Source organism: Ambystoma mexicanum, chromosome 2q (assembly GCF_040938575.1).
Source record: "Ambystoma mexicanum isolate Mex_15411 chromosome 2q, UKY_AmexF1_1, whole genome shotgun sequence".
Taxonomy (NCBI): domain Eukaryota; kingdom Metazoa; phylum Chordata; class Amphibia; order Caudata; family Ambystomatidae; genus Ambystoma; species Ambystoma mexicanum.
This window is the reverse complement of record NC_090924.1, coordinates 355611337-355635578: the sequence shown is the minus strand read 5'-3', so window position 1 is coordinate 355635578 and position 24242 is coordinate 355611337. Positions and strand designations below refer to the sequence as shown.

Sequence of the window (24242 nt, the reverse complement as noted above, 5' to 3'; positions counted from 1 at the left end):
CCAAATAGATAATCTTGGCTGGGGTCCTCTGTGCCTCTGCTCTGCCATATAGAGAGCAGGAACACAGCCACCCGCCTCCAGTCTTTACACGCGTACACATGGTACCACAAACTCATACGGCCATGCCCACAACCCACTGCTGCAAACTGGGTAGCCATATAACCTAAAGATAGAACATTGTCACCCAAAAGAAAACACTCAATTGATAGCTGTAGCAGAGCAGTCTGGCTTAATTTCAGGGGGGAAGGCGACTAGCAAGCAGGTAGAATTATTCCCAATAGTCCTCCCAAAAGCACCCACTACACAGATATGAAAATATGACAAATATTACTAACCAGGTAACCTTTCTGTGGCATGTATCTGCTTATAACATGCTATGCAGATGCCAAGAACCAGTGGTTGATGCAGAGTATTACATCTTGTGTTGGTCATATAGACCCTTCTAGACCTGGGGAGGAGAATCCCTAAAACAAAAGTTAGAACCAGTCCTGCCCCAGATATCTGAAGTGGGAGTTGGGGGGGGGGGGGGGGGTCCCCAGTCCCCAAGGCCCACAAATCACATCACTGGTACACCACCATTTCCCAATATTGGGTAACAATTAGTGCAGCCCAACTGGTGTGTGACTACACAAGACTTATCTGCTTGGTGTTTGGTAACACACCTTTTAATATAGGCCTGTATTACACAAGTCGGTAGTGTGACTGAGCAGCCAGGCTCATCTTAAGAGGAGTAATGTGAGCTGTAGAGCTGTGCAATTGAAATCAGTAAGTGGCCAAATAACTCTTACACAGTTATATATAAATATTTATAACATACACAAGGTTTAAATAAGCATTCTTTAAAAGGTGTTGTCCACAAGTAACATTCAGTAACAGTAAAAAGTTGGTAATTACTTTGCTTATGCCAGCATGTTCCAGCAAATGGAGTGACTTCAGTAAAGGTCAGTATTGCACTTATTTCAGTTACCAATTCAATTATTGAGTTGTTGAAGGAAGGGAAAGAATAAAACAGTTTGTAACACAATTACAATCTCCTAAAGAGAGGCATGTAAACCTTTATCCCAGCAATAGTAGTGTCAACAATTATTACTTGTGAGGGAACAAGTAATGCCAAAGCCATTAGGTTCACAGGAGTGCCTTTAGGGAGCCAGGCCAGCCAAAGTCAATGGACAAAGTCAATAGTTACGATGCACTTTTTCTTAGATAAAGTCTTGACAAAGTTAGAAAGCTCAGACAAAATCACTAACTCAAGTGAGCCAAGTTGTAGAGAGCGCAGGCTGTTAGGCGAGTGCAGGTGAGTTGAGATCAACTCCAAAAAGTACTTCACAAGAGAGGAAGCACGACTGAAGGCTAAAAGGTGAAAACCCCAAGCCCCACAGTACCTGTGATTTGAAGAAAAATATTCCAGCTGATTCCTCCTTGCTACAGCTTGGCAAACCCTTGTTCCTGGACCTTGGTCGTGGTGACGGAAGGTAGGATCTCTGGCGGGCTCGTGCGGCAATACTGGGGGGGAAAGGGACTCCATCAATGATTGCCTTTGTTTCAGCAGCACTTTGGTGTTTTGGCGCCTTTTCCTGTGCGTCAATGAAGAACAAAAACACTGGTTGGAAGAAGCTTGCTCCCTCGGTCCAGAAGTCTGTTGAGGAGACTCTGGATCAAGATTTCCTGCTTCGATAGGGTCATCTGGATGCCCACGAAGATTGGGACGGATTTGGACTTCGCAAGACGATGCACTCGTCAATGGTAACAGGACCCCTGGCATTGAGCTTCTGCAACTCTGGTGAGGCACAGCAAGTCGGGGGTTGCACCAAATGGAAGCTGGTCTTGAGGCTAGTTTGTCCCACTGGTCCAAGGGAGGAAGTCGTTCGATACAGGTCTTCCCAGTCGATATGAAAACGGGATCAGCACAGCTGCAGGGCACTTTGGGGTCCAAGAGGGTGCTGGTGTGTTGTCACGTCGTCTTCAGATGTTCCTCTTCAGTGGTCAACTCTACCTCTAGACTCAAAAACCCCTCTATGCGATTGCCCATTCATTCACAGCCTAAGCTGTCAATCACACAGCAGGTTGGCTGTATTTTCAGGACAGCCAGCTGGCCAATCAGGACTCAGGCACACCTAGAGACAAAGGACAGGGAAGTTTTGGGACCCTGCCTCACTTCCTGCCTTTCCAGACACACCGGAGCCTGAGACAAAACACACAAAGGGCTCAAACCAGTTTCAACTAAGAGTAAAAGCCAAGAACTAAAACAGAAAATTCAGAAAAAAGAAGACCGGGCCATTTTGGAAAAAATGGTCACACATGGGGGCTGTACTACAGCTGAGGGTTCAGCCTGCAGTAGAAATGCACACTGGTAGTAAAATTAAACCACTGCCAGCCATTTAAGTATGTTAGTGTAATAACATTGTTTACATGAGAAGTGGGATAGGGAATTACTAAGTACTCCCGCAGCACTCCACATAGGGTGGTGTGTGCTGGTCCCACAAAGAAAAAAGGTAAGTAAGACGGGGATCATCTTACTATTCTTGGGAACGCTAGTCCACCCACGACAACGTAATTAAACATTAAGAGAAGTCCAAGGGTCTTCTTAGTGGTACTGCACCTAAGGTGCTGTGTCACTATACAAAAAGCAGATGCCTATGGAGTTTGTCAGAATCCATAAAACAGTAAAAACACAAAAATCCTAGTCAGAAGCAATACAGAAGGGAGTGAGAAAAAGGTCCCACTCAGGATAAAAAAAAAAATCACAAGCCCTAAGTCTTCAGTTCTTTCGTTCCAGTGGTCGACTGCCTTCCAAGCCAAGAGACTCGACTTTTAAAGTTTTCTCCCATTCATCCCATCCTAGCTGCTACTCACCCAGCAGGACAGTCAGCCAGCCAATCACTCCAGAGTGCATTTTGGGCACCTCCCTCACTTCCTGCCCACCGCAGACACTCGGGTGCCAGAGGCAGTCTTCAGTCCTGAAGCCCACCAAAGGCATAGAAACAAAGGGAGCAAACCAGGTTTGGCACGCAGACAAAAACACAAAGGACCTTTCCAAAAAGAAATGGCGAAAAAAGAAGACTGGGACCTGTTTAAACAAAGAGGCTTAAGGCGCCATCTTGAAAAACATGGCTCGGGTGATTTTTAGCTACTAGTGTTCGCGGTCAGGATAAATCATGGTAGTTTGTTGTAAATCCACTGCCACCAGCCATTTCGATAGAAAAGGGTAGCATTTGACTGCTACATGAGTTTCTAGACACTGGGGATACTAGGTAGCCCCTCTAGTACGCTACAGGAAGATAGTGTGTGCTGGGTCTAGGAATTTAAAACGACTATTAAAGTCAATTTAACCTTACATTCTCTGGGAAACAGTAGTTTATCCCAGAGAAGGTTGTTAACACCTTTGGGAAGTCGACAAACGACATCCCTGTGTCACTGCACTGAGAAAAAGATGCTTATGGAGTTATCTTAAAACTCCATAATTAAAGAACACAAGAGTAAAACATACATCAAAATACATGAGTGGGAAAAAAGGCTCACACTCTTTCCAGGTAAAAAAATCAAGTCTTCAAAATCCAGCAAAGTTGCTGGGGGTCTCTAAGGTGAAGGTAATTAGCTATTTTTTGCGAATTCTCCCTAACAGACTGTTAGGCAAGATTGTATGTAGTAACCCTGTGGAAGACTACACCAGCCTTGTCCTCTTGCCAATAGGGAACCCAACCTTAGTAAAGTCAATTTCACTTTACTACTCTTGGAAACAGTAGTTTATCCAAGAGAAGGTATTAAAACCTCAAGAGAAATCCAAAGGACTACTCTGTGACACTGCACTGAAGGTGCTGTGTGTCAATACAAAAAGATGATACCCATGGAGTTTCAGACTCCAAAACCAGAGAAATATACTTGAGGGTGAGAAAAAGGTCTCTCACACTCCTGGAAAAAAATTAAAGTCCTAAAGTCCAGCAAAAGAGCTGCGGTAGGTAGAAGGAAATTGGCACAGAAATTAGAATTCTCCCTAGCACCGACAGTCAGCGACAACCACAGTGACTACATTGAAGGAGAGTGGGTCTGTGAAGGATGTGTCGACTGCTCCACGGGTGTCCTTGCCCCACAGGAGAGAGGGCCGTGGAGGCAGCGATGAAGACAGCGGCCACTCTGGGGTTAGGGAAAGACCTGGTGGCTGTGCAGGTACATGGACCAGTGGGCTACTCCAGACAGGCTGGAGCAGATCTAATCTAGTACCACCGACGACAATCTGCAGAACGATGGCTATACAGATCACAAAGGGTCCCCCTATTTACAAGAGTAAGCGCGTCAGCCCAGACCCTAAACTGCTGGCTCCTTTTACCCCTAGACCTAGGGACATGTCGCTGGACATTCCAACGACCCTGCACACACTGGTCACTGAAATCCAGCAGAGGATGCCTACACGGGACACGCAAAGAGCCTTCTAGGCTAAGCACGCCCCGCGAAACAGAAAGGCCAAAGGATGTTCTGGTCCTCATCCGACCCCGCCTCGTTGCGAAAAGACCCCGCCGCGGGCCCCACACATATACACGGACACACGTACGGGCACTGATGAGGATCACTTCCTCACAGCCGATGGAAATACTGCACGTGGACGAGCCCCATAGGGCCTCCCCACCCGACAAAGGTGGATCCTTTTACTCCATGTCAAGGGCCTTTTGAACGGTTTCAGTTAGTTCCTGAAGCGACCAAGAAGAAAGGCTTCCTGTACCAACAGCACGATTTGAGAAGAAAGACATTCATGGCTGTTCCCTTCCTGGACAACTAGGAGGAAGGCCTGGCTTTAATGAGAAACCAGAGTACGGCCTGACCAAGCGGCATACAGGGTTCCAGTTTTAGCCCACAGGTGCTTAAGATCTCAGCCTTCTCCCGATTCGGTGGTCTCAGCCACAGCCAAGAAGCACTCGGCAAACCAGTGATTGGCAGCCGTGGTACATTCCGGACCAGGAGGGGAAGAAGCTGGATGCAATGGGTAATAGGATCATTTATACAGCAGATTCTACCATTAAAGCAACCCGTTTTGTCCCGACATGACGAGGAACTATCCTTCAAGTTGAGTCCGATTCTGGACTTCCTGCCCGAAGACAAGAATGTTGAGGCACTAGAACCGTTTTAGGAAGGTGAAGTAGCCTCTGATCACGCCATCACGGTGGCAGTGGACATTGCAGCACAGGTTTCCGCCAGATGGGCAGCAGGCTGTCCCTGCGGCGTCCAGGTTGGTTGAAGGCAACAAACCTCCACCAGGACATTCACACAAAGGTGCTGAATATGCCGTTTCACGGGGAGAACCTCTGGGGGGAAAAAAGGCAGTTGATGAGCCTTTGCAAGCAATAAAGACAGACACAGAAACTGCATGCTCCCTGGGACCTTAATAGTAGCGATGGCCATCCTTTAGCTCTTCCGGAAGAAAACCTGGAAGATCTTCCAAGGGTTATAATACACCATACCAACAACCTTTGCGCTCCTCCACTCAAGCGTACAGGGGTCACTCTCAAGGCAAAGTACGACAGCGGTGGTACTGCCCGCAGAGCTCTGACCCCCCCGCCACCCCAAGCAGGCCTTAACTGGCCGTGGCCTCAGGACCCCACTTATGCACCCCGGTGGGAGGTCGGCCGGCTTTCTAATTTTGTTTACACATGGGAAAAGACCCCATGGACAGATGGGTGCTGGATGCTCTCGGAGTTCCAACGCAGGTGTCCTCGTATTCCGCTGATTCAGCCTCAAAAACACAGACCACAGCTTCTGCAGGAGGTGCGAGCCCTGTTACAGAAGGGGGCAACAGGACCTGTCCCCAGCTTCTGCGGGGCTCCAGAGGATACTCCAGATACTTTCTGGTTCTAAAGAAAACGGCCGGAAATCAGCCTGGCACCGGTGGCGGCACATCTTGGTCTACAAAGCATGCAGAGGCACAAACTGCTCTTCGGAACACCTGTGAAGAACTGCGCGTGTCGCTAGACTGTAACTCTCCAGTTGTCCTTATTCTACTCAAAATCTCTGCCTTTGACACAGTCAACCACTCCATCCTCATAACACAGCTCCGTGATACCCTAGGTATCTCGGAGTGGGCAGAGGACTGGATGACCTTCCTAACCGTTCGTCCCAAGTTATTCTGGGCATCTTTCCCTCACCTAACTCTCTTTCGAGCTGTGGGGTCCCGCAGGGCTCCAACCTCTCTCCATGGCTCTTTAACAATTACCATGCTCAGTTGGCACCCATTTCCTCCTTCTCCCCCAATTTCCAGTGTTACACAGATGACTTGCAACTCTTTTTCAAACTTCCTGCTGACCCTGTTGCTTCCATCATCCCGGACTGCCCATCTGCCATCCAGTCCTGGTGCACTTCCAATGATCTCTGCTTCAATGCAAGCAAGAATGAGATTCTTCCTATTGGGACCCCTGCTCCCTCTTTCTTCCCCTCACTCTGGCCATCCTCCATGGGCTCTCCCCCTTGTCCATCTGAAGCCAGAAACCTTGGAGTCATCTTTGACTCATCTTTCCTTCCTCCCTCACCATCTGGACATTGCCAAGAAGTCAACTTTCAACTCTTCCTTCTCAAAGGAGTTCTCCCTTTTCTCACTTCCCCCCAGAAGTTCAATGTTACCAGAGCCCTGGCTCTCTCCAGGCTAGACTACTGCAATAACCTTCTTGAATCTACCTTGTTCCTCTCTATGATCCCTGTAACTAATCCAGAATAGGGCAGCAAGACTTATCCCATGGGAAGGGACTGCATCTCTCCTGCCCGTAAAACTCTTTACTGGCTCCCCGCTACTGCAAGGATCAAGTTCAAATCCCTCTACATCATCCATAAGGTTGTCTGGGGCCGGGGACCACGCTATCTGCAACTTGCTCTTACTAAATACTCTCCGTCTAGACCTCTACTTTCCTCTGTTACCAACTCTGTTTCACTAACCAAAGGGCCAGAGGCCAATCTTTCCTGAGCTGGCTCCCTCTTATGGAACAGCCTCCCCCTTCGTCTTGAGCCAGACCTCTCAAAACTGTCTTTCTCACCTCCTCCTTACCTTCTTCCTTCCTCTGCTAATCTTGGTCCCTGAGATTGGTGACCAGGGCCCTTGTGTGCTTCGGGGGGCCTGGCCTCCTAAAGCCAAACGCCTGCAGACTCTGCCTACACAGCACTTGCCTTGGCACTAACAGGCCTTCGCCACTGTAGGCCTGAACAAACTTCTTTATTTTGTACAGATGAAAGTTCTCTAGCACTTCCTACACTGGGCTCTTACACCTGCTGCTCACTCACAAGCATGGACACTCCAGCACTTCCCCCTCTCTCGGCACTTGCACACTGAATGCTCAGAAGGCCTAGTAGGTGCGTCTTTATGCTCCAGTGTATTATTTTATATCCCAAGTTTCCTTGCCGTTTCCCTGTGGGTGCTTTGAAACACATTTTACTTGGTGTATAAGGGCCTAACAAATGCACAATAAATAAAATAATTCCACATATACCCCTACCTGGACGACTGGCTGGTGCGTTCCGGCTCTCACACTCTGGCAGGCGAACACACATCAAGGACCGTACGTCTGCTGACAGAGTTGGGGTTTTCCATAAACTGTAAAGTATTGACGTGATCTCGGGACTCGCTGTTTATAGGTGCCCAACTCAACACAGTGACTTGTTTGGAGTTTCCCTCGGAGGAGAGGGTGAGAGCCATACAAGGCAAAGTACAGCTCTTGTCAGTGGTGACCGTTTGGTCCATGATGTCATTGCTGGGCATGATGCTCTCCTGCATCAACCTTGTTCGCCTGTGCAGACTTCACATGAGATCTCTCAAAGAGTTCCTGGATGCGAGGTGGATGCAGGTGTCGGAACTTTGCGGACAAGCTCTCGCTCAATGAATAGTTCCGTCGGGCGAATGTGGAGGGATGTACAACCACAACTGGTTTAGGGAGCTCCGTTTCAGGTTCTTCTTTACAAGGAGACGGTCACAACGGACGCCTCTCTAGAGGGATTGGGAGGCCACACTGGACTGTTGCACACCAGAAACCTTTGGCAACCGGAGAAGGACCTCCATAGCAACATCCTGGAACTTCTGTGCCCTCAAGTTGTTTTCTCCCATCGTTAAAGGGCAAGGTGGTGGATCTTCAGACCACACCACCACCATGTTTTACATGCGGAAGCAAGCAGAGACCTGCTCAACTGCGTTTTTCAAGGAGGCCCAAGACCTGTGGCACTGGGCCGTTCGTCAAGGCATGTTCCTCGTCCCGTTCCACCTACCGATTATCAAGAACACCATTGTGTACTCGCTCAGCAGGGAACTCCGTTCTTGCCGCAAGTGGGAACTTCACCAGGACCAGATGGATTTTCTGTTCGGCAAATGGGCCAGCCCGAGATCGATCTTTTCGCGACAGTGGTGAACAAAGGTTTGCCAGCAGGTTCCCTGAACCGAGGAGAATGGGAGACACCTTACCACTGTTAATGTATGCCTTCCCTCCATTTCCACTACCCTTACGTGTGATCAACACACACTGTGCCACTGCAGGATAATACTTGTCGCTCCGGCGTGGCTGAAGCAAACCTGGTATCCGGACTTATGTCTGTCAGTGGCCCCGTCCATCCGGCTGCCGCTGTCCCCGGACCTTCTCACCTGAGAAGGGGCTGGAGGTCGGGGGGGGTTCTGCTTCACGACACAGAGTCTCTGAACCGGAGGACATGGCTCCTGCAGCCCTAGAGTTTGGAGGTTATGCTTTACCCGTGGAATGTAAAGACATCCTGGTGAGTGACAGAGCCTCGTCAATATTGAAGTGTTACGGGCATTAATGGAAGCGCTCCTGTGTGTTGCCGGACTCAGAGGATTACCCTGCTGCATGTCACGGCTCCGCAACTTCTACCATACTTGCTTTCCTTGGCCAAAGCAGGATTGGCTGACGCCTCCATCATGGTGCATCTCGCAGAGATTTCCAGGCCCCCCGGGCCGACCTTGGCTGTGGTCTCACAGGCTTGGCAAGGAGTTCCTCAAGGTAGTCTACAGGACTTTCCCGCCGGTGAAGGCCTCTGCCCCGGCTTGGGAGCTCAATGTTGTGCTAACTAAACTAATGGGATCAGCCTTCGAACCTATGCATTAGGCTAGGCTCAAGTTTCTCTCGTGGAAGTCTACTTTCCTCGTGACTATCACCTTGGCAAGGCAGGTCGGGGAGATACAAACCTGTCTTGCAAGCAGCCTCACTTGTCTATCCACGCTTCAAAGATGATACTGCATACACACCCCACCTTTTATGTCAGTGTTAGGCAAAGTTTGTTTGCAGTACCCTCTGGGACTACTACACACAACACTGACGACAGGTATAGGCAACCCAACCTTTGGTATAAGCTTCACAGTTTTGGTAGCGTGGTGAGCAGCCAGGATTAGCTCAAGAAGGGTAAATGTGAGCAGTAGTGGAGGTACACAGATTTATAGTTACAGGTATTCAAATAAACTCTTACACTCAAGGTTTCTTTCATAAACAATTATTAATTTATCAGTCAAAGCTTTCAGAAGGGAGCAATATGATAGTAACGCATAAATTCACTTCAATACTGTACACTCTTAGTCTCTAAATCAGAAAAGACCCATTTGGGATGGCCCACAGACACAACCTACACCCACAGGTGACTTCAATAACTAGGGTGCTGGGGACATTAATATCTCACAGTTGGCATTTAGAATACTTTTAAAAATTGGTAAAAGGCAAAGGTTATTAGAACACAAGAGACCACAAACATTGTTAAGCAGGCAAATACTTTTGGATCCTCCAAAAAGAGTCATACAATTCAATAGGCTAAGCCAAAGTCAATGGGCAAAGCTTTTGCCTAGGATGAAGCACTTCTGGTAAGTAAGTGGAATAGTCTTTGCACAAGTTCTTAGGCGTCTTTGATGAAAAGAAGAATCAAATGTAGGGCCACATGCTGATTAGACTTGTGAAATGTAGAAGTTTCAAGCAACTCTACTTTAAGAGGTAAGTTCTCAGACTTGTTTTACAGTACCTTAGAAATGAAGAAACTGATGACATCTGTTCCTGTGCAGCTTTGCAGATCTCACTGTTACTGGGCCTCAGTCGTGGGGACAAGAGGCAGGGCGTTTGGAGTTGATTGGTCCCACCAACTCAAGGGGAGAAGCTTGTAGGGGCTTCTCCGTCAATGCGAACTTGGTCTTTTGGCACTGCAGCGGGGCTTCACCGGGCAAACCAACGGTCCAGGAGTTGCAGCAGGCGTCCTCTTCAAGTTCTTCTTCGGTTCCTTCGTCCAGTGGTCGACTCTGCCCTCCAAGCCTTTTATTCAGTTCTTTCCCATTCATTCCAGACTAGCTGTCAATCACCCAGCAGGGTGGGTGTCCTTGCCCGACAGTCAGCCGACCAATCACCACATTTGGGTCTCCTAGGAGACTAAGCACAGGGAGTTTCGGGCAAGAGACCAAACCTGGTTTGGCGCGCAGAGTAACTACAAAGGACCTTTCCACAAAGAAATGGCAAAAAAGAAGACCGGGAGCCATTTTGACAAAGATGGCGCCTGTGAACGCAGCCCGCGGTAAATGCACACCATGGTAGTTCAAACAAAACAAACCGCTGCCACCAGCCATTGAATGAAAAAAGGGTAACATAAAAAAATGTTACATGAGAAGCACTGGCATAACAGGGCCCACCCCGCAGACCCTGCGGTACGGGGGGGCCCGGCCAGCACATGTCCTGGGAGGGGGCCCCACTGGAGAATAATTTTTTTTTCTTTTTGAATTCAGTCTTCATTTATGAAGAAATTATTTCTGTAACAAATCATTTCTTTATGAAGGCAGAGTGACTACAAAAAGAAAATGTCTTTTGAAGTCCGAGGGCTCCGCCCTCCCCATGGCATGGAAGACGCTAGGCTTGAGGCCTCCATGTCATGGGGTGGGGGGAGCCCTATGATTTCAAAAAGAAATAGGGCCTCATTACGAGGCAGGCGGAATGGGTTTAACGGCGCCGGTGCCGTTAATCCCCTTCCGCCCTATTACGAGGTTCCCTTGTGGGACCCGCTCTGGACGTCTGGTCTGACCAGATGTCCTTTGCGGGTCCCGCAAGGGGACCAGGTAGCTAACTACGGGCCCGTTGTTGGCTCTCTCCCCATTCCCACTGAGCCCTATGGGGGCTGAAATGGGGATGTGTTCCCTGAATGGGGAAATACCGGGGCCTCCAAGGTTGGAATGGCCCCGTATTTCCCCATTCACGGACCAGAGTTTGGAGGCAGTGGCCTCCAAACTCGTAATGAGGCCGATAGTTTATTTTTGAAGTCACTCTGCTTCACAAAGAAATTATTTCTGTTATGATTTGGTCCATAACGGAAATAATTTCTTTATGAAGTAAGAAACAATAGACTTCATTACGGGTTTGGCGGTAACCGTGACAGTGCTACCGGCAGGTTGCCGCCGGACCCGTTATGATTTACTGGTGCCCAACTTCCCGGTAACACCAGGGGATTACAACCACGGTGGTCCAGGAAGTCAGGCGCCGGCAAAGGGTAAGACCCAATTTCCATAGAGTCCTATTCGGGACCACAGAAGCACCGGCACAGTTAATAACGGTGCCGGTGCTTCCATGAAAACATCGGGTGGGTGCCATTCTGCCCGGCAGGTCTGACCTGCTGGGTGGGACGGCAACCGCCGGAGAGCTGTAATATGCCGGTCCAGAAACAGCGCCGGTAAGTTTACCGGCACCGTTGTTTCCAGACTGGCATATTTGCAATGAGGCCCAATTTCATTTTTAAGTATTAGGGCTCCCCTTAACCCCATGATGTGTGTGCGCGTGTGAATGTATGGTGAAAGGGTGCACACTTAAATGTATGGATAGCTTGGTGTGCGTGTGTGTATGTGGTGATTGGTGTGTGTGTTTGCGTTCAGGGGCGCAACAAAACCTACATTTCGGGGGGCTAACCTTTCAAATGTTGGGAGAGGAGCTAACTTCATGGGCGGTGGGGGAGGGGCAAACTTATTTGTTTGGGGGCATCTAATTTCTTAACTCATTCTAATAAGACTATTTTAGTGCAGCTTCAATGTTACAAGCAGTTAACTCTCTCCTTTAAGGTTGAAAGCACCCACTTATGGACGGACTGCTGTGAGAATGAGTGGTCTCCTGGTCCCCATCTACCCTTCCAATCACTCCCCTGGCATGCAAGTATTAAACCCACATCACGATTTCAATTGCATAAAATATTTGCCATTTGAAAGCAGGTACTAACAGTGAAATGCTTTATGTTATTATTAGCTGGGCTCTTGTTAACAGAAAAACCCAGGTGCCATTTAACATATGTGCCCTTTTCGGTCTGGCAACTGCTCTAAATGTCAGCCAGGTCGAGTCAACAAACATAGCCCAAAGTTTCAGGGGGATTGCTGAATCCCAGTCAACTCAATGGTGTTGCACCAATACTTGTGTTTAATGTCTTGATTACTCATTACTACTAGCCCTATTCTTCCTCGTCCAAGTGTGCATACACAAGTACTGGGATGAGGTAGAGGTACATGGAGGAAATGCCTGACTTAGCTACCTGTACTCTTCTTTACTCCTAGTCCCACTCTTCCTCATCCCCAGTACTTACCTATGAGGCAAAGAGCCTCATACGTACGCTCTGGGACAAGGAAGAGTGACATGGAGGTAATTCTGGGCCAAGGAGCTGATTTTGGAGGTTGGGGTAGGGGTGGTAGGGAGAGCGGATGTGTGGAGGGGAGGCAGGATTGTGCAACAAATCAATGCTGCCCAGGTTAAGCAGGCATGATATGTGTTATTAGTGGCTAGAGGCATTTTGGTGCAGCCAGTCTAGTCATTCCTCAGTTTGGTATGACTTTTTTTAACTGGGCATTTCTGATAAAGCAGTCCTGCTAAGTGAATTACTTGGCTAGACTGCCATTTGGGTGCTGCCAGTCTAGCAGTTTCTTAATGCGGCATTGTATATTTTTCTGGGCATCTGTGATCAAATCATATGATATAAGTCATTTAAAATGCACAAGTACACAAGTGTTTCTAGGCGCGACAACACAAGGGAGGGAAGATAGAGGTAGGACAAGACAAAAGATCTTACTAAGCCGTCTGTCATTCAGATTGTGCAAGTGCGAGAACGAGAAGTGCAAGGGGAAAGGGAGGGGGGAAGTGCAAGGGGAAAGGGAGGGGGGAAGTGCAAGGGAGAGAGGAGGGAAAACAGGGCAGAAATGCTCTGAGTAAGTGCAGCCAGGGCAGCGTGGCTCTGGGTATTGCAAGGCGAACCAGGGACTGTAGGGTTACAGTTACAGCCCCTAAGTGCTTGGTAGGCCCAGAGGCAGTGCAAGGGTGACTGATCAAGAAAGAGTCTGGACTCAGTGAGACACTGTGGGTAGCCAAGCAACCAGTCGTTACAGCGGACAGGTATGTCAGGTAAGCCAGCAGGGGAAGGAGAGAGAGAAAGCAGAGAAGAGGAAAATTTTGAGCTGCTTCCGGAACTTCAGGTGGTCCAGCTCAAGTTTGAGAGGGGCAAAGAGGCTATTCCAGAGCGAGGCACCGGCAGAGGATAGAGATCTACCCCCACTAACTGCCTGGAGAAGTGTCTAACCCTTAGAGAGTTGTAGGTAGCTGAGCGAAGGGCTTGAGAAGGAAGACATTTTGGGAGGGAGTTGGATGTAGTGAGGGCCCCAGTCCCAGAAAGCCTTGTGGACAATGCAAAGGTTGTTGAACTTGATCCTTGCAGCAACTGGGAGACAGTGGAGAGATTTCAGGGCTGGAGAGATAAGATCCCTGGGCTTGAGGACAAGGATAAGTCGTGCAGTCCTGTTCTGGATTAGTTGCAGAGGGTGGAGAGTAGAGGAAGGCAAATTGAGAAAGAGGCTGTTGCAGTAGTCCAGCCTAGAGAGAACCAGGGCCCTGGAGACAGTGAGCTTCTGGGGGAAGTGAGAAAGGGAAGAGTTCCTTTGAGGAGGAGCAGCTGGTAGTGGAAGCAGTTTCCATGCTTCTGGCAGCTCTGAAGCCAGACTGAAGGTCATGGAGACAACCAACAGATTCTGTGTGGATAGTAAGCTGGGAGATGGCCAGCTTTTCCAACAGTTTGCCCAGGAAAGGTGTGATGGAGATTGGGCGATAGTTTGCCGGGCAGGCAGGATCGGCAGATGGCTTCTTGAGGAGTGGGTGTATAAGGGAGTGGTTAAGGGGAGAAGGGAATGTTCCAGTGGCAAAAGAGTGATTCCAGAAATCGACCAAGGCTGGAGCAAGGGTGTCAATATGGTCCTTGATGGTTTTTATGGAGCAGGGGAGCACCTGTTTGGATGACACTTTCATAGATCGGACTTGTCTAGAAACCTCGTCAAGTGTTGTCAGAGAGAAAGAGGAGAAAGGAGGAAGAGAGGTAGAGATTGCCAAAGGGGGGCCGTGAGAGGATGAATGATAGGAGTTTTAGCAGAGAAGTGAGCTGACAGAGCCATACAGAGGGTTGATCAGTTCCTTGCAGATTTTAAAGAGTTTGGCTGTGTTGTTAGAGGCCACAGGCTTGAATGTGTGTTCTCTTCTTGGTGAGTGTTAATGCTTCGACTGGCTTTTTGGCGCAACCAGTCTAGGTATGTCTAAATGTGGCCTGGCATGCTTTACTTTAACGATATTATGTGTCTACACTGGTCTACACTGTGTAGCCAGTTGGACATGTTTTCATTGTGGCATGGCATTTTTAATAGCAAAGTATTAATGTTCCTGTGCACTGATGGTGACTTGCATCGATGGGATTGGTGTTACCCTACAAAACAATTGCAAACACTTTGGCTTTTTAGGCAATTTTTCTCAGAAAGTGTGCTGTATATTGCATTAAAACACATTTATATCTTTCGCCTAGTGCAGTGTGTGGCATATCCCTTCAGCAGCACGTCCGTACGTATTTTCGCAAGCGTGATAATCTATACCAGCCCAGAGTTCGGGAGTGAGAAAGGGAAGAGTTCCTTTGAGGAGGAGCAGATGGTAGTGGGAGCAGTTTCCGTGCCTCTGGCAGCTCTGAAGCCAGACTGAAGGTCATGGAGACAACCAACAGATTCTATGGGGATAGTAAGAGTTCGGCTTGACCAGTGATTTGTTGCCGAGTTGGAGGGTGGGGGTGGGGGGAGGACCCTCAGCATGGCTCGTAGGGGGGCCCCCACATTTTGTGTTACGCCACTGATGAGAAGCTAGACAAAGGGGATACTAGGTAACCCATCCAGGACTCTATTGTAAGATAGTGTGTGCTGGGTCTAGAAAGTTATAATGGGAAGTAAAGTCAATTTCACTTTACTGTTCTGGGAAACAGTTTATCCCAGAGAAGGGACTTAAGCCTTTGCACAGAAGGTGCTGTGTGACAATGTAAAAGATGCCTATGGAGTTTGTCAGACTCCACAACCAAAAGAAACAGAGGCACAATTCACATTAAAATACATGAGAGAGTGGGGAAAAGGGGCCTCGCTCTATCCAGGTTAAAAAAAATGAAGTCCTCAAAATCCAGCAAAGTTGCTGGGGGCCTCCAAGGTGGAGGGAATTAGCACATTTCTGAGAATTCTCCCTAACAAATAGTTATTTAACATCAATTTTTAAATAAGCGTTGAAGATATGCAACACTGTAAATATACTTTAAAATACTTTTCCACAAACAAGTTAGTGGATACTCTTTGGATATGCTGTTTACGCAATTCCTAAACGCTGAGGTGACTTTTCATAAGGACAGTAATGGCATTTATATATCACACTAGTTATACTTCTACTTGGCAGATTCTGAAGTTGCAGGAAGGAAAGGTTTAAGGAAGGAAAAGGTTAAGCAGGTTCTCAGTATAGCGGACAACAGCTAAATCTTCCAATGAAATCTTGACAAGGCTTTCCCAGCAGTAATAGTCTGAGAATTCTTCCTAACACCCAGAAGTCCAGCAAAAAGGGCTGGGGACTCATAAGTGAAGGGAATTTCAAATACAAATGAAAATCTACTAACAGGAGGGTGCAATCATCTGGATCAATTTCAATGTTGCCATCCTCCTTGTCAAGAAACGCTTCGTCTGAGTATATCTCCTCTTCCGCCACTATGTCTTCCTCATCCTATACCTCCTATTGGTTGAGGTACTATAACATTTTTGTAGCAACCTCAAAGAGAGGCTTCCCCTGTCTCATAGATGGAAGTGTGTGTGTGTGTGTGGTACCCTTCTTTTGCATGGCAGAATATAAAGTACCCCTTCCTTTTCACAGATGTGCATGATTTTTTTTTAGTTTAACAGAAAGGAGGACTAACGGAAAAACACTGCAGTTTCCAAACCAGTATAATCCAGGAACTACACAAACCACTGGAAATGCCCAAAATGAAGTCATTGCATATTGCCCTCAGCCTCCAAAAGATTGCAAAGAACAATTTTTAATTAGAAGTATAACTAATGTTTTATTTTGATCCAGATATTCAAAACATTGTTTTTTTCATGTCAAGCAAAGTATAAAGAAAGTTCTATAAAAAATTAAAGCCATAAAACAACCTCACATCAAATGATAAAGGCAAAGGAGAAACAGAAAAAACATGAAAAAACGTAGTCAAAATCTAGCAATCCATAAATGCACCGCTAAGTATGTCTACAAAACTGGTAGAGATCACAGACAAGGAGACCCCCGACCGGCACACTTAGTTTCACTTTTTATATAACTTTCTATATACTTTGCTTGATATGAAAAAACGATTTTTGTATACATCTGGATTGAAATACAAATATTTTTATAATTAGAAGAAAAAATTGTTCTTTGCAATCTTTCAGAGGCTGAGGGCAATAGGGATTGACTTTATTTAGCACAGTTCCAGTGATTTGCGATTTTATTTAAGCCAATCTGTATCAAGCTATTTTTTGTGTTTTCCTTGACACTAACCTTCGGAGTGAGTTTTTCTCTGCTTAACTTCGACATTTTCACTTCTGTTTTTTGTCTAGCGTTCGACGTGACCATTGAAATTTGACCCCCCAATCTTTCTGTGCGTCCCCGGTCTAAGTCAAGTCAATGGCCTTAATTTAGTTATTCCGTTTTTCGTGCCGTTTTGGATTTTGAGACCGAAGTGGAGACGTTGGATGAATGTTTGTGCTGGTGTTCGGCAAGTCTTTTGGGCTTGGGATTTGTTGCAGCCTCATGGACGCCAGGGGTTGTCTCCACAACACCAGCAGACGTCAGCCCGACAGAGCTGGGAGCCACTATAAGGATACGATTGTTTCCTCTATATCTAGCTCCTTGGCTTTCGAAGCCGGTACCCATTTCTGGCACCTCTCTAGCTCTTCCACAATAGCAGTTGACACGCCCAACTTCTTTTCTGCATGGATAGTGTAGGCTGCCCACCTTTTTGTACGACACTCTTGTTTTCAACATGAAGAGCTTACAGGCCTTAACACAGTTGTTGTGGTGGTCCCTTGGAAGACAACTGTGGCGCACACACAGCAAGTGTCCTTCCAAGGGAATTTAGTATTGCACTGTGGGCAAACATTAAACAGTAGTCTCCATTGGTATGTCTGGGAATGGGCAAGATACATTTTACTGGTTCATGTATAACTGTAATGGGGATTAAAAGCATTCGCTAAGTTTTCAGTAATTTTGAGAAATGTTATCCCTCCCTGGCTCTCCCTACTGTATCGACTTTTCGATGTGTTGCTGTTGCACCTTTTGGCGTTCGTCTTTTGTGACGCCGCTTTCGCCTCTGTTCTCGGCTGTGCATTTAGGAGAGTTTAAGCCTCAACAATCGTGCAGCGATGCACACTCTACTTTTAGCATCCAACCTCGGTGGAGAAAATCTGAAGGCGTTGACGCATGAAGGATCATGGTTATTGTACACGTCAGGATAGTGTTGCAGGTACGCCTCTGTCCATGCCCTTTTTTTTATTTCACTAGATATCTGCCTATGCAAAACATGTGAATCCAAGCGGATTCACAAGCTCCAAAAAAGTAGTACAAGTGTTCTGCATGTGCTTAACTGAATTCTTCAACACTCACAATCTATTAAGTCTAAACCTTATTGATCAGTCACACTACCCCAATAGAGTTTGGCCAGACTTAAGTGTCTATTCCTGTTCATCTGAATAGGTGGCCTCTCAATCTGTCCAGATGGATGAGAGTGAAAATCACTTTTACAGTAATCAATTCAAGCCTCTACACAATACCAAGACACAACTGCAGGCCCTCATTATCAGGAGTACTGCGGGTATTTGGAAGAAGTTGAAAACAAAAATTAGAGCAAGTTGGTGATTCAGTGGAGAAAAGGGAGAAGGAGGAAGAGTGGAAGAAGCAGGGGAATATAGAGACAAGCAAGTAAAATGTAACATCGGGCGGTGGCAGGATTGGGTCGAACATTGGGCGTGGTGGTGGGTGGCAACACTGGGCGTGGTGGTGGGTGGCAACATGGGGGAGAACATTAGGCAGTGGGCGGGAGTAGAGTATCAGTATGTGGCAGGAGAATATCGTTGGGAAAGATTTTCGTTTTGCACCTTTTCCTGCTGTTTTATGAACCAAAGAGGCTAAATGTCGCTACAGAGCCCAAAATCATGTGAAATATTTGCCTGATGGAGCACTTGACAGCCTGTGCTAACATTTTTATGCTTCATTTTATTTTCAATGATTTGTTTGAGTTCGGCAAATAAAGCTCCAGGGCAAGGAGGATTACGTTCAATTTCAGTCCGAGTCCAGCAACTGATTGTTCTCCGCTTAGCAATTGTTTTCCATTTAGCAAATGTTAAAAGACATAGCATAAACTCCTTTAGTGCTCAATGCAGGTTGGTCTGATAATCAATGTCCACGATAGGACCTTTCTCATAGAAACATCTACAATTTAGTAATTTTAAAACATGGGCTGGATCTCCTCAAAGAGGATCCTTCATCTTAAGCTTATCTTATGGGGGACTCTTATTTACTTACCCTTTACCTAAAAATGAGAGTGGTCTATTGACTTTGTATCATTCTAGTTCAAGGGAAAGACAAACCTTTTAAAAATACTGACACATTAGTTATAGCTGGACAGTTTGCTTTGTATTTTTGTTTTATAAACTGTGTGCCTTAACACTTTGTAATGATCTGATTTTTAGTACTTGCATGTATTCAACTTTAACCTCATATAAAGAGTTTATTTTTCAATCAGAATACTGTGTCAACAACCCTTCATATTGTGTGTTTCAACAGAGCCCCTCTACCGAGAATGAACACAGCCCTGCTCTATGGGTAGGTTCCCACTAAAAAAAGCTTACACCCACGTTTTAGCTCACTGTGCCTTTCACAGAGAAGAAACATCCATGTGAATGTTTTATGTAAGAATTAGTGCAGAACAACTGGTGTGGGACTACACAAGATTTATCTGCTTGGTATTAGGTAACCTACTTTTTAATATAGGCCTGTACTACACAAGTTGGTGGTGTGACTGCGCACTAAAAAGGGGTTATGTGAGTTGTAGAGCTGTACAACTGAAATCAGTAAGTACAAGTAGCCAACTACACACACACAGTTATATATGAATATTTATTTATAGTATACACAAGGTTTAAATAAGCATTCTTTAAAAAGCTATATCTACTAGTAAAATTCAATCAAAGTTTGGATTCAGTTTTTAAAAAGACAATAAAAGTTGGTAATTACTTTTCTTATGCTAACATGTTACAGCACACAGAGGGACTTCAGTAAAGGTCAGTATTGCACTTTTGCAGTTACCAATTCAGTTACTGAGTTGTTAAAGGTAGGAAAGGTTCGAATAAGATTTAGAACATACTTTGAACAGTTTGTAAAACAATTACAATCTCCTAAAGAGAGGCAGGTAAAAGTTTAACCCAGGCATAATAGTGTCAAGAATTATAACCTATGAGGGAACAAGTACCGTCAAAGCCAGTAGGATCAGAAGAATGCCTTTAGGGAGCCATGACAGCCAAAGTCAATGGAGAAAGTCAATAGATCTAATGCACTTCTTAGATAAAGTCTTGGCAACGTTAGTAAGTTCAGAAGAAATCACTAACTCAAGTGAGCTACTTTGTAGAGAGCACAGGCTGTTAGGCCAGTGCAGGTGAGTTAAGATCAACTCCAAAAAGTACTTGACAAGACAGGAAGCATGACCTATGGCTAAAAGGTGAAAGCCCCAAGCCCCACAGTACCTGTGATTTGAAGAAACATTTTCCAGCTGGATTCCTCTTTGCTACAGCTTGGCAGACCCTTGTTTCTGGACCTTTGGTTGGGGTGACATAAGGGAAGACGTCTGGCAAGCGCCTGCGGCAGTACTTGGGAGAGGGCCTCCAACGAAATTGATTTCTTCGGTTTCAGCAGCACTTCAGTGTTTTGGCGCCTTTTCCTCAGAGTCAATGAAGAATGACAACTCTGGTTGGAAGAAGCTTGCTCCCTCGGTGAGGGGACTATGGAACAAGCGTACGAACAGCAACCCCAGACACCCTAAGGTACCCTGGGTAATAAATACGTAGACCCCTTGCTCACTGTGCCTTACAGGGGCTCAGCGTCACCTCACTGAGCAGGCCCAGCAAGGCCGAAACATGCGTCTGAGGTGGCTGATGGTACTCTTGTTCAGAGGAGAATTTCAGTGCTGGACTGCCCTTGTGGGTGGTACCAGACCGATATGCAAATGTATATTTCTCCTCTGTGAAGGGCCCAGTGAGCTACAACATGGTAGACCCTCCTGAGTAGGAGAAATCCCATAGAACAGGGTATTTGGCCAATGTTCGTTCTCAGTAGAGGGGCTCCCACACCCATGTTTAACCTTTATGTGTAAGCTTACTTTCTAACCAACCCTCTCCCCTATCAAGAATGAAGCCAGTTACACTCTAATTGCGAGTTACGTCTAACTTAAGGGGCAACCTAGAGTATTGGTCGGTCTTCTCGAGCCCTAAGAGGATTTAAAGAAAATACTAAAAAAGGTTCCACCTGAGATATATCCTTCTCTTAATGTAATGGCGTAATATTCGGAAATCATCAACTGCACATTATTTCACAAAACACTTCCAATATACCTTTTGTAATATCTATATGATTTATTTGGGAAAGACCAGTACTTACGCATCAATCGTTGGTATTGCATAAGTCCCCGTGTTGGTAAGCATGGCTCCCTTCATATTTGGATCTTCCACCTCCATCATAAAACTTCTGGGAATGCCAGTACTTTTTTTAATCCTGGGAGCAGGTTCAAAGCCTTGAGGCTGCAGAGAAAAGAAAAAAGAATTCCGGTTTATCTTCAAAGCACAGCTGAAATCTATTTGTACATTAAATCTACAAAATTATCCAGTAGCTGTTAAGCAGGATTGTATGTAGTAACCCTGTGGGAGACTACACCAGCAAACAAAACGCAAATCACACAGAACGCCCTGAGAGCAGCATTGAGTATTCCCAAAAGGGAACATCTCTCAGGCTAGGAAAGAGGCAAATTGGCTACCAGTAAAAGAACGCATCATATTCAAATCCATGGCCACCACACAGATGCCACTCTGCTGATGCTCCTATCTACCTATCCGAAAGAATCACCCGCAACTCGTCCAGCAGACACACCAGATCCCATCTGACCAACCAGATTTTCGTACCCACCTTCAAAAGAAGCAAAGCAGGTGGGTCCAGCTTCTAACACCTAGCACCAAAAATCTGGAACGCACTACCCACTGCACTAAGAAATGAAAAATCCTACAATACATTCCGCAAACTGTTGAAAACCACTGTTTAACCCGCTGCTTCACCTTGCCTATACTGTTTGTAACACTATGAATATACCTGCTGTAATGTATTCCTGCACCAAGTGAGTATACTGCAACAGGGCCACGATGCCCAGGCCGATGTGCACTATATAAATTTAAATAAATAAAAATTGTCCTCTTGGCAATAGGTAACCCCTGAGCTGTAGGGTTGCAAAAGATTCACAGTGACATGTATTCAAATAACACCTATACTCCATGTTTGATTAAAATAATTATTTATTGATTAAACAGTCAGTTGTAGAATAAGGCTTCTTTAGAAGGGGAGCAATTGGCAACAATAAAATAAACTTCAAAAAACACTCCTTCAGTTTCAATGAATTAAGTAGATACCCTTTTGGGATGACACACACATCCATCCACCCCCACCCCACGCCACACCCCCCTGGGGTGACTTCAATAGCTAGGATACACTGGAAAATGAAATGCTGGAGTTGTGGAAAAAGGGAACGGTTAGGGAAGGAAACAATGGTTCACAAGTTTCTTTAAACAGGTAAGTACTTTACAATCCCACAATGAAATATAGGTTAACCCTTTCCCAGCTATACAAGCAAGGTATGTATGACTTTGAGGGACAGAAACAGGAAGTCAGATGGTAAAAAGTCTACAGGGAGCCTGGCCAGCCAATGTCAGTTGAGCAAAGTCTAGGAGAGCTGAGACACTTCTTGAAGATAGCACAAACGTATTGCACAATGTTAAAGGGCGTTGTAACAAAAAGAATCAGTTGGACCAATAGCTGGGAGGCTTGTGAGAAGCAAAGAGACAAGCAACTCTGCAAAAGGCAGCAACTGTAAGACTCCAATAAGAAGCAAGCAAGCTACACACAACCAGAGGTAAGTACCCCTAGTTAACCAGTACCTTGAGTCTGACAAACCGAAGGAGGAGGCATAGCTATCATTTACAAAACCGCAATAAATCTGCGTCTCTCCACTCCTTGCCAATTTAAATCAGCGGAATCCCTCACAGCTAACCTTGCCATCTCCCCTAACCAGGCCAACACTGTCCACATTATATACAGACCTCCCGGCCCTTTACCCACCTTTACTGAGGATCTCGCCCACACCCTGTCTGAAAACACCAAGACTACCTCTCAAATCATCGTATTAGGTGATTTCAATCTAGGCCTCCTAGACCCCAACGATGCATCTGCCCATGTTGTCAATAGCCTACTACTCAACCTAGGCTTCACACAACGGGTTACCGCAGCAACTCCCTCGAAAGGCAGAATCCTAGATTGGATAGCTGACCTAAACTGTGACTCTAATGTCAATTCCAACTTACCATGTGCCTGGGCGGACCATCACCTTATCACCTTTAGCATCCCCACTAAAACCATCCACTCCGTCCCCAATATAGCACCTGCTACATCCACCAGGAACAAGCGCAACATAACCTGCGCCAAATTTCTCCCACTCATCCTCCCTGCCCTTAATGATATAGCTTCTGCATGTGTGGATCCTACTGTCTTGGTAGACACTTATAATCAAACTATGCTAAAAGCACTCGATCTTATCGGTCCCTGCAAACTACGTAAACCTAAACCCCGGGCCCACCTTAACTCCTGGTTCACGCCTCAGCTGAGAACCTTACGCAAGGAAAAAAGGACCCTTGAAACTCGCTGGAGAAGTCACCCTACAGAATCTAATAAAGCAAGTATGGCACTAGTGACTCTAAACTACAAAGAAGCCATACTGTCTGCTAAAAAAGAGACATACAACAAACGTATTGAAAGTGCCCAATATAACACCAAGGAGCTATTCAAAATCTTAAAGGAACTGGAATCCCCTGTCACTCCTCCAGATACCTGTTCCAAAGACAGCACCTGGTGTACAAACATCCAAAAGGCTCTCTTGGGAAAAAATCACCATGCTCCAAACTAAAATTAATGGAAAAAAAAACAGCCTGCACTCATATTTATATGCCCCTCAGGCTAACCACAAACCTAACACTGTATCCTTGCAACCTTTCTGCTTCTCACCTCTTTCTACCTTGGAAGTTGAACACATTAACAGCCTTAAGCCCTCTAATTGTCAGGGAGGCTCTTGCCCTGCCACCATTATCAAGGAGGCCTCACATGACCTGGCGCCTTTTATTACCACACTCAAACTCCTCCTTCAGTTCAGGGATTGTCCCTGATAACCTCAAGGATGCCTGGGTTATTCCTCTTCTGAAAAAAACATCCTTGGGCGCTAACATACCCACTAATTACAGACCAATCACCACAGTGCCATTTCTTCTAAAAATTATTGATCGAGCTGCATACCTGCAGAACCAAGATTATCTTGAAACTAAACCTCCTGGCCCTAAGGCAATCGGGTTTCTGCCCTCGCCATGGCACAGAAACTGCGCTTTTTAGACGTAAAAACGCAAATTGAAGATTTAAGAGACAAGGGAAAATTGGCTCTCTTACTCTTAATTAGACCTCTCTGCAGCATTTGACTTTGTTAATCATCAAATACTATGCCACCACCTTAAAACTGCTGCCAACTTACTGTAACTGTACTGTAATCAACTGTACTGTTTATTGTAACCTGTTTTCAAGAGTATGCGCCCGGTTGCCTCTGGGCCTGGTTTGCGCTTTATAAAC

General features: G+C 46.1%; 1 protein-coding gene across 3 annotated transcripts in view; it reads right to left on the bottom strand.

Annotated features, from left to right (window-relative positions):
• The window catches only part of RBBP6 (RB binding protein 6, ubiquitin ligase), a 726265-nt gene that overhangs the window by 446554 nt on the left and 255469 nt on the right, over positions 1 to 24242 (bottom strand). For all 3 annotated transcript variants that reach the window (XM_069647373.1, XM_069647374.1, XM_069647376.1), the window contains one exon: positions 20973 to 21112. In XM_069647373.1, coding sequence (XP_069503474.1) covers positions 20973 to 21112 — 140 coding nt within the window. The remainder of the gene's footprint in view (positions 1 to 20972; positions 21113 to 24242) is intronic.